The sequence below is a fragment of the Leptopilina heterotoma genome, unplaced genomic scaffold (assembly GCF_015476425.1).
Source record: "Leptopilina heterotoma isolate Lh14 unplaced genomic scaffold, ASM1547642v1 Lhet_228, whole genome shotgun sequence".
In the NCBI taxonomy this organism is placed as follows: domain Eukaryota; kingdom Metazoa; phylum Arthropoda; class Insecta; order Hymenoptera; family Figitidae; genus Leptopilina; species Leptopilina heterotoma.
The window spans coordinates 4,932,617-4,949,782 of record NW_025110946.1 but is presented as its reverse complement, the minus strand read 5'-3'; the positions used below and the strand labels follow the sequence as shown (position 1 = coordinate 4,949,782).

At 38.3% G+C, this 17,166-nt stretch overlaps 2 protein-coding genes across 2 annotated transcripts in view; one reads left to right on the top strand and one right to left on the bottom strand.

Moving 5' to 3' along the window:
• LOC122502398 (CUGBP Elav-like family member 4) overlaps positions 1-17,166 on the top strand; it is an 829,562-nt gene that overhangs the window by 109,282 nt on the left and 703,114 nt on the right. The window lies entirely within an intron of this gene.
• Positions 10,231-13,334, bottom strand: LOC122502395. Its single transcript, XM_043612416.1, has 4 exons — positions 12,980-13,334; positions 12,510-12,706; positions 11,259-12,437; positions 10,231-10,977 (listed from the first exon to the last, which is right to left on the bottom strand). Exons 1-4 carry the CDS (start codon positions 13,332-13,334, stop codon positions 10,231-10,233), a joined length of 2,478 nt encoding a protein of 825 aa, XP_043468351.1.

Below are 17,166 nucleotides of genomic sequence, written 5' to 3'. Positions count from 1 at the left end.
GAGAGACAGACACAATGAATTAACACTTAAATAAAATAAATTTGACTTGAGAAATTCAATGAAAAATTAAATCAATCACTTTTATTTTCAACAAGATAAAACTTGCGAGAGAATGAGAACTTCCACACGCCGGTGATACTCGTCGGTCGACTGAAAATGGCGGCGTTCTATCGGCTTGCCATGCGGTCGCTCGTCTCAACGTTATTCCTCGGTCACACCGTACACCGGTATTATCTCCAGAACAACGAGGAAGATGGAAACTGGACACTAACCTTTGATTCTGGCCAACAAAGCCTGGTAATCCATATTCTAATTTTTACTGAACTTTAGGTTGAACCGCGGTGTCACCGTTAAAGTCTATCGGCGGCCAGGCACGAACTGTCGAAAATAGGTTACTCGGCTTCCTGCATCGGTCCCGTATATAGGTCATGCGCAATATGGGTTCGCCCCTGCAGCATGACAATAGTCCCAACGTCTGTGACAGGTGATTGCCGGTTGACAGTAGATTCATGCCGATTATTATAAATTGTTGATGCCTTTTCGGTCGGTTGATGATTAAATAACAATACATAAATTAGTATTTTATAATCAACCAGAACGTAAGGAATTCCCTTGCAAATAAACAATTTGATTCTTTTACAACTCAACATTTGAATATTATATCGATTCTATACAATTCAAAGACACAATAATGGAATAAAATGTTGAGTTCGATTCTGGCTACCGTATTTAATCTATAATAATATATCGAGAATTAATCAGATAAGTTTCGGCGGACCCAATTTGGGTTTTTATAACGTGATTATTCTAAATCAACGTTACAACTCCCCCTGGGCTAGCCGAAACATATCTCCAAACATATTAGGTTGATATCTCGTTTCCAAAAAAAAAAAACCAAATGAATTATTTGCAATATTCCTAACCATTAAACAACATCAACAAAAATATTATCGTGTGTGTTATTGTTATTATAAAGGGTGGCTAATGATTGACCCTTAACGCTAAACTAAATAAAATTCTCTGAAAAATGAACAATAACAAATTCACAAAACTAAAATAAATAATCTCTCTTGAGGATTAGTGTTGTTGCTATTTGTTTATTTGGCTTTGGGTGAACCCTGTCTTCCTTCTTCCTAATCGATATTGGGAAATACGCCCTCATGATGCCCGCGGATGCCGCATTTACCGCACCATATTCGGCGTTTAGCTGTCTCCACCATTTCTGGGATATGATTAAGCCTAAAAGTCTCCGCCTCAATGCTTCGGTTACGCGTTGTCAGCCATAAGTCATCCATGATGATCCGAACCACCGCAGATGCTTCTGTGCGTAGATTGACTCTCTCTTCTCTCCCTCTCGCGTTGTTCTCTTTCTAGCCGACACTTCATAAGGTACTCCTGTCGACCTTTGTACGCCGCTTCTACTTCCGCTTGTCGCTTACGGTTAGCTGCATCAACTATGGCTTGTTCCGCGGCCTTAGCCTTATCCTCCTTAGCTTCTCTTCTGCCACGTTCAGCCGGGGTTTCTCTTTTTGGGTGATTTCCCGCTTGTTGTCGGATATATTTGGGTGGCCGGTCAAACCCTGAACGTAAACGAAACTCCTTCCAAGATTCGCCTACCCGGCAATGTAGGGTCTCTCCCGTTGGTGCTGGATCGCTGCGTATTTCTCGAATTTCTTCTGCAATTGTTCGTGGTCCTGATTGGGTGGGATGATTTTCCTTGACTATCGGTTGGCGCCGTATTGCTTCTCCGTGGGCTTCAGGAGTGATTCCCGATGCTTGATTTTCATGAGAGGGTCCCTCGTTGTGTCTCGTAAAACTTGTGGGTTCCTCGTACCCTACTCTATAACTGGGTTGTCTTGGAATTGCTCCTCCTGAAGCGTCGAGTTCGGTTCTCGGTGGTACGTTTATTTGGGGAGACCTTTTAGCGTCTCTTGTAAAACCTGCGGGTAACCACCCTTCTGGCAAATACATATCGTTGAAACTTCTTTTCCGTACCCTTGGCTGGACATTCGCTATGACTCTCCGATTAGTGTTATTAGCAGCTACGGTATTCGGTAGACTTAGCTCTCCGATGAGTCGTTCGATTTGTAAGACGATGTCTCTCTTTCGGTCGGCTTCTCTCCGATGTGCCTCTTCTTCCTCTGTAACCAGAATGTGTTTCCTAACTAAACTTTGTTTTTCCTACTTTTTAAGATTCCACCACCGATTTGATGTCGATATTGTTTAACTAATTACTCTAAACCATTATTTACATGCTCATAATAACGTAAAAAAAATCAAGAAGGTATAATATTTCTCGAATTTACCTTCTACCCCCCCTCTACTTAGAATTCCTATAAGGGATCAAAAGTTTAACTCGGTACTTTTCCAAAGACCTACCCTCTTCTGTCGCTATTTCATAAGCCGAAGGTCCTAAAATTCGTATTATTGTGAAAGGTCCCTGATTTTTACCATTTTTACGCTCGTGTGATTTTTTTGCTAGCGGATGAGGTTATTAGCTTTTTACACATGACTTTATCTCCTATGACAAATGTAGCGTGTCTGCGTCTTTTGTCATATTGTACTTTTTGTCTGTTGAACGCGTTGTCCATTTGTAAGGAGACTAAATCCTGTAATTCTTTTAACTTTTCTATCCGCTCTAACAATTCATTTTCGTTGTCGAGTGAGAGGTCTACCTGGTTCTCTTCCGTTCGGTCTCGGAGGTTATTGTACGGTCTGGGTTCTCTACCCATGTTAAGGTATGCCGGACTAACGCCTGTACTTCCGTGCACTGCCGTGTTGTATGCGAATCTTAGGTCTTTAAAATAGACGTCCCATTTTCTGTGGTCTTTAGAAACGTATGCCGATATCATCGTTTTCACCACTCGGTTCACTTGTTCCACAGGGTCCGCCTGTGGGTGGTATACCGGGGTAAATGAATGTTTTATCCCATACGCTTCCGTTAACCCTTCAAATGCCTGATTAACATACTCGGTTCCGTTGTCCGATACCAAAACTTGGGGTGCTCCCCATCGATTTAAAATTAGGTCTTCAAACGCTTTGATTATTGTTTCGGCGTTAGCTTTGCGCATTGGAGATAATTCTATCCATCGCGTGTGCAAATCTTCGAAGATTACGAGGTATTGGTAGCCTAATGTGCTTTTGGGCCAGGGGCCCATCACATCAGTGGCTACGACTGACCATGGCTTCTGGATTATTCGTCTACCCATTAAGCCTGCCGCGGGCCTTTGGTCGGGTTTAATTTTCTGACAAACGTCGCACGTTTCGACCCACGTTTTAATATCGCGGTACATTCCCGGCCAATAGTAGAGTGATGTTGCTCGACGGTATGTTTTTTCGATTCCGAGGTGAGCTGCTTGGGGTTCGTGATGAATTTCGTTGAAGACTTGTTGTCTTTGTTCAGCAGGTATCACTAATTTCCAAGCATCTATGTCGTCTATCACCGAGTCGATCAACGGATTTGGGCGGTAACGGTAGAGTCTACCGTCCGTTACTTTCCAGCCATGAAACTTTCTCGGGGTTTCATTAACTTCTCTCACACGTTGGCAATACCATGGATCCTCAAAGGGTGCCAAAGCAGCTATTGGCAGCGCTACCTCCTCTTCGTACATTCTTGAGAGCGCATCTGGGACAAGGTGTTCAGACCCTTTCCGATGCACTACCTCAAAGTCGTATTCAAGGAGATCGAGCGCCCACCGAGCCAGCCGACCCGTTGGATTGTGTAAATTGTGCAGCCAACGTAGTGAACTGTGGTCAGTGATGACAGTAAAATGAAACCCTTCGAGGTAATGGCGGAATTTCTTAACAGCCCAAATTACCGCAAGGCATTCTTTCTCGGTGACGGAGTATTTCCGTTCCGCTCCCGTGAGCGTTCGGCTCGCGTATGCGATGGCCCGGTTTTTTCCGTTTTGACGCTGAGTAAGAACTGCACCTATACCGAAATCACTCGCGTCGGTGTGCAGCTCGAACGGTAACGTAAAATCAGGATATGTTAGGGTTGTCGCGGTCGCGATCAGTTCTTTGAGTTCTTCGAACGCGTTTTGTTGGGTTTCGCCCCATTCCCACGGGATGTTGGTGCGTAACAGTTTGTTAAGTGGTTCGGCTAAAGTTGAAAGCTGGGGGATAAAGTGTCGGTACCACGACGCCATTCCGAGAAAACGTCGAAGTTGTTTGATCGTTTTTGGCTCGGGGTACTTTGTGATCGGTTCTACTTTTTCCGGGTCAACTTGTAAGCCTTCGTGATTTACGATAAATCCTAAATATCGGGCGGATGTTACTCCGAATTTACTCTTTTCCGGATTAATCGTAAGGTTCGCTTCTTGTAATCGGTTAATCACGATTTTTAACCACTTTTTATGGTCTTCAAGTGTTTCGGTGACAATCACGATGTCGTCTAAATACGCGTATACAAACGGTTCCATTTCCGGCCCTATGAGGGAGTCTATTAGTCTCTGGAATGTCGCTGGAGCTCCTGCGAGTCCAAACGGCATACGTTTAAACTGAAATAGACCCATACCGGGGACGGTAAATGCTGTGAGTTCCCTACTTTTCTGTGATAGGGGAATTTGGTGATACCCCCATTTTAGATCTAGTGTCGTGATGTATTTCGCAGCTCGAAGTTTCTCCAAAATCATATCCATTTTCGGCAATGGATACGCGTCGGTTTTCGCTACACGGTTTAATTTCCGAAAATCTATGCATAGGCGGTAGGTACCGTCTGCCTTTTTGACCATTACTATAGGGCTGGACCACCCGCTTTTTGAGGGTTCTATGATACCTTCCGCTAACATTCTTAATATCTCTGCGTGCATAGCTTCTAAAACTTTCGGGGAAACCCTATAATAGCGCTGTTTTATTGCCGAATGATCCCCCACATCGATAACGTGTTTGGTTCGATCTGTCGCTGGTAGATCGTCTGGAATAATTCTAAGAAGGCCTGAAACGAAATGTTTTAAGTCTTCACGTTCTTCGTTGGTAATTATTACTAACCCGCATACTTTTTCTGAATCGGGCACGGCGTTCTTGTTCTGTACCGTGATTGCTTCTACCCCCTCTTCGGTATACCAGTGTATGGAATCTGGATAGTCAGCCATATACCATTTTCGTTGGCTACCATCGTGTATCACGCCGAAAGTGTGAATAAAGTCTACTTCCAGGAAAACTTGTTCACCCATTCCTGGAACTATTAACACTTTCATCATGCGAGATACCCGATCTACTCCTATTGGGAGGTAACAAACGGCTTTTACCGGACGCACCGTGCCGTCGGCCGTCATGACCGCTTTCTCGGTTGCTGGTTGTAAATCTGCTTTATATCTTTCGGCGATTGCTATTCTGATATCGCCTAACACTGTGCGTGATGCACCATTGTCTATTAAGGCTTGCACGTTGGGGGTATTGCTTATTCTTATATTCGTGAATACCCGTAAACTGAAGCCTTTGTCTTCCGATGGCGGTTCCCTAATTTCTAAGCGCAACGGTTTTTGTTCGGATTCTACCCTAGGTTCTATATCCGCTTTTAACAGTGCCATGATTGCCTGGTTACTTTTCCATGGATCTGTACCATTGTGACTCTCAACGCGGTCGTTTAACAAAACAGTTTGGTCGGCCTCATACCGTCGGGTGGCTTTCCGTTTTTTCGATTTTTTGTTAACGCTCTCCGTGGATTTCCGGTTATTTTTTAATATTACGGGTTCGGGTTGTTCCACGGCTGATTCTATTACTTTTGTTGAGGTTTCTATGTCTTCTGAGAAGGAGGAGTTAACCTTTACTGCTCCTTCTTTTTCGCGTTTCCCGGACACCCTTTGCAGGTTTTAGTGGTAACGCCGTCTTTACCGCACCGTCTGCAATAATTACTACGACGCTTTTTAGCGCAACCTGTTTGGAAGTGGCCGGTTCGTGACAGTTCCAGCATTCGACTTCTTTAGGTTCTTTTTCCGCTTCGTTGTCCGATTGGGAGTTCGAATTTTTCGCGGCGTTGTCTTTTGAAGTCGAATTACTCGCGTTTTTGTTCGATTGGGAATTCTTTTCCTTATTCCATCTGGAATTTCCCGACTGTCATGAATGACGCGGCCCTTCCCTCTTCTACCCGCCACAAAAAATTGTCTACGCTTGACCCTCTTTGCCCATTGAACTTTACCTTCCAACTCTCGACAGTTCTCGCGACATCTCTCGGTATTTTATACATGCTACTCTGTCTTTGCCAATACATGTTTTCCTGTTCCCACGGTCTGTTTTGTTCCGAAAAAGGATTGGACGGTCTATTTACGTAATGTGGGTCGAGAGTGTTTTGTCTATTTTCTGTCGTGTTTTGTTGTTGGTCATATCTGCCTACGGTATGTCTTTCCGCTGTCGCGAAGGTTGGGTTCGTTTGGGGAAACATACTATTTGTTGGATAGTATGGAACTTGTCTCGGTCTGTCGGATTCCGTTATCGTTTGTCCGTATGGTTGTGGAGGGGATGAGACCATATAGTAATTTGTATAGTAATTTGTGGTTCATGGAGGTGGTATACACTCTAAGTGTTGGCTCCAACTTAATCCTGTGAAGCGCGGATCCGGATTACTAACCGTCGTGGTTGGAATTATAGGTGGCGCTGTCGAGTTGATTCTATTGTCTGTGCAGGCGTACCTATAATTCTGTGTGTGTCGGTAATTAGCCGGCTGGTATACTGGTTCGGATTGTGTTGTTACCGCTGTCGTTGTGTAACATGTGGGACATGTACTTGTTATTGTGACTGGTTGTTTTGTCTGTCTTTGTACTATCGACATTAACGTTGTCATTTGTTGTTGCATTGCGAGTATTGACTCACGCAATTCTTGGATTTCAGCATTGACTCCATTATCTGTCTGGTTTTCCCTATTTTCTGCGTGTCCGCGACGCGTGTTGACATTAGCGTTTGAATTCGGTGGGGGAAAGTTACTATGGAAATTTTGTGGTCTATACCGTCTTTCGATTCCGTTAGTATTATCCGTAAACGTGTTTGAGGAATCCGAGGTCACCGGTGTTTGCGGTAATTGTATGAATTTTGCTGAACCCGGTGTAATGGGAGTGGATATTGGTATTTGTGTCGGTGGTATTGTAAACGCTTCGTCGCTATCATACCACGGAATGTCAACGTTACCCCGCATCCGCGCAACTAACCTTTCATGTCGCGATTGTACTTCTTCGAATGAACCCGATGTATTACAACCGTTCTGATAGAGTTGATTTTTCATTTCCTCAAAACGCTTTGACTTTTTCGGCAAGTTCATCTATTAAACCGTAGTTGCTCGCGTTTTCCTCAATTTCCCCCCTTTGGATCTCTGATTCTCGTGAATCATGTGTCGTCTGATTTAATTCCCTTCCTGTCGTTCCTAGTTCGGATTGGGGCACATCTGTTTCCTTTTGGTCTGCCATCTTTTTATTTTATTGAGGGAGAACGGAAGAGACACAAGGAACAATATCAAAAAAAAATAATCAACCACAAAAATAATTCTCGAATTCTTTATTTATTTTTGGTAATTCTCGCGCTACTCCGTTCTTCCGGGAAAGTTGTTATTTTTTTAATTTTTAGTAAATTATCAGCCTTTATTTTTACTTTTATTAATTTACTGTAAAATTTGCAAATTTCCTAAGGTTCCCGAAAATTTCCGAAAAGTTTCTATAAATTTCCAAAAATTACCTTTATTCCGGGAAATTCGTTATATTTTAATTTTAAATTTTTAGTAAATTATCCGTATTTACCTTTTATTGTTCTTATTTACTATAAAATTCAAAAAGAAATTCTGCAATTTCCAAAAATTTCCTCAATTTCTATAAACTTTCGAAAATTTCCATTAATTTCCGAAAATTTCCAAAATTCCTGTAAATTTCCGAAAATTACCGTTATTTCCTCTTCAGTTTTTAGTTATTCTCTGGTGTCTCTACCAATTTTACCTGTTTTTGGAAGAGAAAAAAAAATTATCGGTTTATTTCTCAAATTTCCTAACTTACCGAGAAATTTCTAAAAATTGTTCGGAAATTACCGCTATTTATTACTCGGTCTCTAAAAGTTTTCTGTAATTTTCTGTAAATTTTGTTATATTTGAACATGAATTAATAATTAATTTCTTAATTTTCATAAATTTCCCAAAATTTCATGTAAATTTCCCGCTTGAAAATATAGTTAGGGCCAATAAAGAAACTTTCTCACTTTAACAAAAACTAAATTTTCTCACTTTGCCTGAAATACTGCAAAATTTCGTAAATTACCGGTAAACTTCCTCCGAATTTAGGTAATTTTTCTGCCTTTAAATTTAGTTACTGTCGGTTGAAAAATCTTTTCTTTTTCAATTCACTAAATTTTAAAGCTGACTGGGGATTATTTCAAAATTTCTTAAATTCCCAATCTTACCGGGTAATTTTTCTGAATATAAAAAAAATTTTCTAAGAAAAAAAAATCCTTTTGAAATCGGGATTACCTGTAATTATCTAGTTCTATTTTCTCTAACTGCTTTTAGAAATTTCTTACGTTTCCTTAAATTTCCAAAAATTTCTGGTAATTTTCTCCTTTATTACAAATGTCTAAAAAAAGGGAAAATAATTTGAGAAATTATTATTTATCTTTTACTTGGGTTCGTGGCTATTTAATTATTTCTTTTATATCTCTCTTTTGTTAAAAGGGAGAGAGAAAATTCTTTTCTATACAATTTATCTAATTACTAAATTATTCCTTCACCTCAGTCTTTGAGAAACCCAATTAAATTTTCAATTAAATTTAAAAATAATTTTGGCAATATTACAAATTACTTTTTACCAATTTTTAATGACAAAAGAAAATTTTTCTACTCTTCTCGAAGGTGGTAGAGGACACTGCAGGTACTAAAAAAAATTTCCTTTCATGATGAAAAAAATATACAACAAAAACACAATTTTCAAAGCATCAATGTACAAAATTATTATAAAAATAAATTTTCCCCAGAAGTAAAAATAAATAGCACCTGTCAGGTCGAAAAAGGAAATAATTTTATAGTGAAAAGAAAATTTAATTACTCACCAGCAGTGAAGGCTCTCATTCAGTTCTCTCACTACACGATTACACTGAAAATTCGTTTATCGTCTCTCTCGCCTGTCACGGCCCTTGAGTTGGGCGCCACTGTTGTAACGATATTTACCTTTGCTTACGGGTTTTACCCGTTAATCGTTACAAAAATGGCAACTACCGGTTTTCCGGTTACCGAATTATAAATTCCACACTCCGAATTTATAATACACCATCGATGATCCGTTTTAGGGAACTTCCCCGGCGCCAGGTAGGTGAACTACCCGGATCACGATAGCAGAAACAAAATAGGAACTTTCACGGACTAGCTCAAACCGAGCTCACTATTTCATCTTTACGAAGTTGACTTTATATATCACAAAACTCAGGCGTGAGTACCGCACACAGAAGAGAGAGACAGACACAATGAATTTACACTTAAATAAAATAAATTTGACTTGAGAAATTCAATGAAAAATTAAATCAATCACTTTTATTTTCAACAAGATAAAACTTGCGAGAGAATGAGAACTTCCACACGCCGGTGATACTCGTCGGTCGACTGAAAATGGCGACGTTCTATCGGCTTGCCATGCGGTCGCTCGTCTCAACGTTATTCCTCGGTCACACCGTACACCGGTATTATCTCCAGAACAACGAGGAAGATGGAAACTGGACACTAACCTTTGATTCTGGCCAACAAAGCCTGGTAATCCATATTCTAATTTTTACTGAACTTTCGGTTGAACCGCGGAGTCACCGTTAAAGTCTATCGGGGGCCAGGCACGAACTGTCGAAAAGAGGTTACTCGGCTTCCTGCATCGGTCCCGTATATAGGTCATGCGCAATATGGGTTCGCCCCTGCAGCATGACAATAGTCCCAACGTCTGTGACAGGTGATTGCCGGTTGACAGTAGATTTATGCCGATTATTATAAATTGTTGATGCCTTTTCGGTCGGTTGATGATTAAATAACAATACATAAATTAGTATTTTATAATCAACCAGAACGTAAGGAATTCCCTTGCAAATAAACAATTTGATTCTTTTACAACTCAACATTTGAATATTATATCGATTCTATACAATTCAAAGACACAATAATGGAATAAAATGTTGAGTTCGATTCTGGCTACCGTATTTAATCTATAATAATATATCGAGAATTAATCAGATAAGTTTCGGCCGACCCAATTTGGGTTTTTATAACGAGATTATTCTAAATCAACGTTACAATGTTAAAAACAATTCTCCTTTATTTTCGTCTTCTCGTAACGCAGTCGTTTTCTCAATATATGCACATAATGATGATGCCGCGCAAAGTTCGGGTTTCTCTGAGAAGCGTGGAATTTCCAACATCGGGTGAAACTTACTTCGAGTTGACGTTTTTATTGGATGTGTTATTTTTATACAAATCAGTTCTGATTCTACGTTTATGTTTTCGATTCTTATCGCTGTTAATGTTTGGACCCTCTGCGCTGTGATCAGGGCCAACAGTGTCACCAACTTTTTTGTTAATATCTCGAGTGATAGGCCTTCGTGTGGATACCAGGAGGCTAGTTGATCCAAAACAGGTTTCGGATCCCATGTGACGTCGTATTTGTATTTTCTAGGTCGCAGCACTGCAGCTCCTTTGAAAAACCGCGAGATACTATTGTCGCTTCCAACATCTCCGCCTGTGATTAGAGAGACTGCCGCTCTATACGTATTAATGACACTATATGATTTGATGCCTTCCAGGGTTTTGGCGAAGAAGTTAAGTGCATCCGGAATCGAACTTTTATAAGGATTTACGCCTATTCTCGAACAATGTTTCCACCATAATTTGATGGGCTTATTATATTGACGCAGAGTACCCGCCGCAATGGACTGGAACATTATATCCGCGGCTTCCTCGGTTGCTCCTCTCGATTTGAATGCCTCCCTTATAACCGAGCTGCCACCAGGGAAAGACTGTGACTCAGCGGGTGCGATTTCCTGTGAGGAGAAGAAAGTAATTTATTGTGAGGCATAAAATGAATTATTTCTGATACTGACAAAGACGTGAACAGTGGATACCATGGTTGTGTAGGCCACAGAGGAACTACAACAACTCCTTCCGCTCCGTCCCTCTGAATCTTTGTCAGTGTCTGTAAAATGACAGAAAAGGGAGGAAATGCATAGAAATAATAATTTTTCCAATTCATAGTGAACGCGTCTATTTTTATGGAATCGGTATCTCTATGCCATAAGACATAGGTTTTGCATTTCGCATTTACTCTAGATGCAAAAAAGTCTACTTCGAATGGTCCAAGTGTTTTATTGATTTTTTTGAAGGCCCAGGAAACCAATTCCCACTCAGTTTCTTTCGGTAAGAGCCGTGATCCCTCGTCTGCTTCTTTGTTGTCCCTCGAAGGTAGATAAGACGCAAGAAACCACAAGTCGCGCTCCTCACACCAGTGCCATATCTGGCGCGCGACTTGTGTCAAATGTGGGTGTTGGATTCCCCCCATCCTATTAATATAAGCTATAGACGTTGTGTTGTCCATTCGAAGTAGAATTTCACAATTCCTGTCGTTTTTAATAAAACGTTTGAGACCCAAAAACGCAGCTATGAGTTCCAGCTCGTTTATGTGAAGACTGCGTTCTTCTTGATTCCACAGACCATTCGCTTTCTCGCCAGCTCCCCAGCCTGTCAGGGATGCGTCTGTGAATACTTCTCTTTTGTATTTATGTTCCCTGATCGCATTGGATGAAGTTTGGATCTTTTTTTCCCACCATTCCAAATCTGGCTGAACCAAACTTGACAGCGTGATTTTTGCTTTATAATTATTGTTGAATCTTCGTAGACCTAAAAATTTTTCTCTTTCCAATCTTTTGGTATATAACCATCCATATCTGATCGTCGGACAAGCAGAAACTAGCGTACCAATAAATTGGGCTAGCTCTTGGATGCTGCATTTTTTGTCTCGAAGGAACCTTAGCACGCGTTGGTAAATGGAATTTCGTTTCGTCTCAGTCAACTCTATTCGAAATGCCTTGCTGTCCAGGATGAATCCCAAGAATACACATCGCTGTGAAGGTTCGAGTTGGCTTTTTTCGTTACTCACCAGGAAACCGAGAGATTCTAATAACGACCGTGTTTTTAGAATGTTTGTTCGGCATTCGTCCTCTGATTTGGCTAAGATCAAAATATCATCCAAGTATATGACCATTAAAATACCTGAACTTCGAACTTTTTGAGCGACAGGTTTAAGCAGCTTGGTGAAAACGAATGGCGCTGTGCTTAGGCCAAATGGTAAACACTGAAACTCGTAAAATTCATTATTAAAGAAAAAACGGAGGAATTTCCTATGTTTTTGGGCGGCGGGAACCATTAGATAGGCGTCTTTAAGGTCAATGACACCCATGAAATAATTCCTATTGAGAGGACAAATTGCTGTTTTCATATCCTCAATCTTGAAATGAGAGGTTAATATAAATTTGTTAAACTTTTTCAGGTTGAGGATGAATCGGTCCTCCCCACTTGCCTTTGGCCTTAAAAAATAAGACGACAGAAATTGTCTTTCGCAAGAGGGGCAACATACAACGGCACCAATGTTTTTGAGGTTAAGAATTGCTTTTAGCATTCTTGACTCATCTTCGGGTGTTAATAGAGGTTCGGGTGGTTCTGAGAACTGATAAGGTAAGTTATGAAAAGGTATCTCGTACCCAGTGACACTATTCACTATGAAGGAATCATTACTTATTTCATTCCATTTCTTAGAAAAAAATTTTATTCTACCTGCGGTTTGACTTACCATTATTTCCGCCGGCCCCTTTGACGCCCTCTAACAGCAGCTTTAGGAGATCGCATCATTATTTTCCGTCGGAGATTTTTCAGCCTCGCCAACCTTATCTTGATTTTTCCTTGTGATTACGTCTCGGGAGCCATCTTGATTTCCTCTAATTTATAACTGACTCCTGGACCTAGAGCGGCTTCGAGAATAACGCGACGTACCTCTCGGGTGACGCTCTGCGCTTTCCATTGCTTCGCGGCTTGAGCCAGACGTTTCTCGCGGAGAACGCTCTAGGCTTCGCCTTCCAGCATGTTTCGATACAGAAAATCTTTGTCGACTACGACCACGTCTATTCCGATCACGAATTTTACCTGGGTGTTCGATGTGAGAATCAGATGTCGAAGGTGAACTCGATATCCTTCTCTTATGTGAGCGCCACGTGCTCTTTGATTTCCTAACCTCCTTTTCCAACTTTTTAGGCTTCTCCTCAAGCTTCCGTCTCGATGAATATCTGCTCTTCTTGCTCCCCCGTTGCTCTTCTTCTTCAGATGAACTGATTTTTGACGATGATGACATTTTTCGAATTCTATTTTCACAAATTTCACAATTTTGTAGTTTCACGATATGTCGTGGAACGCACAGAACAACGTAATGACGAGAATTATAGAGACGCGTAGGGACTGAAATAAGGAAGAGAGCAGGGCGACACCTATGAGGGCGCCAAAAAACCTTGGTTTTTTAAAATTACTGTGATGGAACGTTCAGTACAGCGGTACTACACGTAATGATCTAGGAGGACGAGACAGCGAAATACAATTGAAGTAGTTCACTGTTGACACTGGTTCAATGTAGACTCTCCCCTAATTCGTAAATTTTAACCGAATTCAATTTTTCTTTTTGGAAAATGACAGACTATAAATTTGTAAGAATACTGTGCATTTTATAAAATTTATTTGTTTAAACTTATTATTATTGTTAATTACTAACTTTTTACATATTGTACCTAGAGAGGTGTATTTTTCTCTAATTTTGCAATTTACCGGACCATTATATAAATACCGATGCAGATTTAAAACATAATTATTATTATTTAAGCAAGATTTAAAGAAATTATTATTGTTAATTACTAACTATTTACAGAATAGTATACTAAAACCGCTGCCAAGTTGTATATTTTTTTATAATTTTGGAGCTTATTTCATGAACACTTTACTTCCACATAGAGATAATAATAATAATAGGAAAATATATGAATAACTTTTTATAAATATGGTAAAAGTGATTGAATCTTGGGTCAATCAATGTATTTTTAAATACTCTACAATATAGTTATAATAGTTTAATAGTTAAACAAAAATTTTCAAAAAAAAAGTTGAGAAAATGTCATTTTTCACAATTTTTGGTTTTTAAAATACCAATAATTTCGAAATTTATTATTGAATTAGGTTCAAAAATAGGTCAATTTGTTTAAAAATTGTCTAAATAATAATTGCACTTTTAATTTTTATCTGGGTAGGTCTATGCCTAAAAAAGCAAAGTTGCCTCTTGTTTAGTGATGCATAACGATAAGAGATTTTCAATTATCTTACTTCATATTGATCGTTTTCAAAAAATGTTAAAAAAGTAAATATCGTTCATTCATTTGTTTTTTTATATATCGTATCGTACTGAAATATCGATCGACATCGAACTATAATCTCGGTTTTTAATAGAAAATTTATTCCACAATGACAGAAGAAAATTTAGACAATTATACGAAAACAAGCTGGAGTCTTTAAATTATTCCCATTTTAAATGAACAGTTTTTTGAGTCTCCTGTAAAATTTCTAAAAAAAAATTTCTCTACTAAAAAATGATTTTTTTCACAATTTATTTTTAATTTAAGTTTATTTAAAGAATATAGGTCCCTTTTGTTTAAAAAGTAAATTATTTAAATTGCTATAAACAATATTAATTAACAAACAGTTAACTTTGATTCATTTCCACTAAAAATGCTTTTTCAACATTCTCTTTTTAATTTAAGTTCATTACAAGAATATATGTCCTCTTCTTGTTTAATAAATAACTTTTTTAAATAGTTATAAACACTATTAATTAGTAAATAGATAACTTTTGTTCCTTTTCATCAAAAATTTTTTTACGATTACTTTTTTATTTAGGCTCATTTAAAATATATAAAAATGTAAGTATAAATACTTATTTTAAATAGGCTGTGACTTTAAAATATTTCTTTGGTGGAGAGGAACAAAAGTTAACTATTTGTTAATTAATAATGTTTATAACAATATACACTACCGTCCGTGAGTATCAGGACGCCCCTTTTTTCATGAGTGGAAAAATGCTTAACAAAAATTTTTCGTATTTTTTTGCTGAAAGCTAATAAAAGCCACTGTACGTTACAAAAATTGCGCCATCATACCTTACAAGCTATTGATGAAAATATGATGGTGTTACTTTTATACAGCGCGAATTGAAAAAAATGTAAAATACAAAAAACTGTTGTCCAAGGTCTAAGCAATACGTTCCATACATTTACCTGACTTAATTTTCAAAAAATCTTCACTCTTTCACTGTTAACACACATATCCAATAAAACTTTTTATTTTTTTTCACTACTTTTTAATTCAAAATCACTTATAGTACAAAGCACGCGTTTGATCATTAATACTACTGCATATAAAATGTCATCACGATAAAAGACATCGACCATAGTGATAAGGCGCTTTAGATGTGACGTTACATGCCAGATTTGACAACTCCGCACCATACCTTACATGCCACGATACCTTACATTCCCCTATCTATTCCCTTTTTGAATAATATGTTCTGGTAATATAACATTATCATCTGCATCATTTAATTCACCATTGACAACTTTAAGTAAACAATCTACAAATTCCGTTTCTTGTGGTAAAGATCTCATATTATCTGTTAATGTGTATTTTTTGAAATATTTCTATAGTTTACTATTTTTTATTGATAAATTTACTATTTCTGATTTAGTACCTCGTTCTTTAATTGGTAAAGTTTGTCGAAAATCTCCGCCTAAAATTACAATTTTACCACTAAAAGGTTCGTTGGAATAGATAATCCATAATTTCTAAAGCATATTTTGGAGATATTGGTGCTTCATCCCAAATAAAAACATCTATATTTTTTTAAAAAGAGGCCTTCTAAAGATTAAACTTTAATGTTTGAAAATGAATCACTGTATAATGGAACGGGTAAGCCTAAAACTTTATGAACAGTTTTTCCATTAGGAAGCAGAGTCGCAGCTATACCTGTAAATGCCATGTTGCAAACATTTATTCCTTTATTTCTTAACAATTGCCATAGAACCATCAAAAGAGGAATCCTTTAGGGCATCAAGTACATAATCAACAAAAAGTTTTTGTTTTACATTTAATTTAGCATAATTCTGTTCTCCTATGTAAATATGTTCTGCAATATTTATATCATTAACTTGTTCAGTAAAAATTTTATCTTGTATATCTAATAACCCCTGAAAGAAGGTTCAATTATATCCTTCATTAAATAACATTGTTTTAATATTTCTACAAGCCCTTTGTTTAGCTACAATGTCGTTTATTTTTTAATAATCTTCTGACATTTGACTCTTAAATTGTTCCCATATATAGTTTATCCGGATGTACAGGATGACAATGAATTAAAATTCTTGTGAATAATTGGCGAAGTGAATGAGGCATCATCCATAATGCAGCTTCTTCGATTGTCCTAACCCACTCACTATCATCTTCTTAAAGTCCTAATGCCAAACAAGCAGTTGTAAAAGATTCATGAACAACTGCATTAACTGTTCTCAAACTTTCAAAAAAGTTGCTCCTTTTACTGTAAGCAACAATAATCTAAGATGAAATAACTCCAATTGATGTGGATTAACTGAATACATTCTTCCCTATACTTTTACTTTACGAATTATTTGTTTCCATTCAAGAGATTTTGTTACCCATGTATAATGCTCTGGTATATCTGAATAATAATACTTTTGAGCATTACTATCTCGTTGGTTAAGTTTAAAATATTCCAAAATTCTTGTATTTAAATCTCTCGTCCATATGGAATACATAGGAGGAGCGCGTTAGTATCAGCGCGTTCATACCGACGTCGACTCTATTCAGGACTCTCCTTTAGAATTCGACTGTCGATAAACCGGTTGTACTCGGAGAGGTTTTCTACAGTTTCCCTCTCCACTGGCGAGAAAACCCATTAGACGGGTGGTCCAGGCAAATGCGAGTACTCCTAATTTTCAAGTCGCTCTGTAGGCGCAAAAATTTAGTATTAAGAAATGTTTGTAAGGAATGTTATACGGTTGTAAAAACACTTGTATAGCCAAGATTGCAGGCTTAAGACGGGTGTATAAACAAATAAATAAAAAAAAATAAAATAT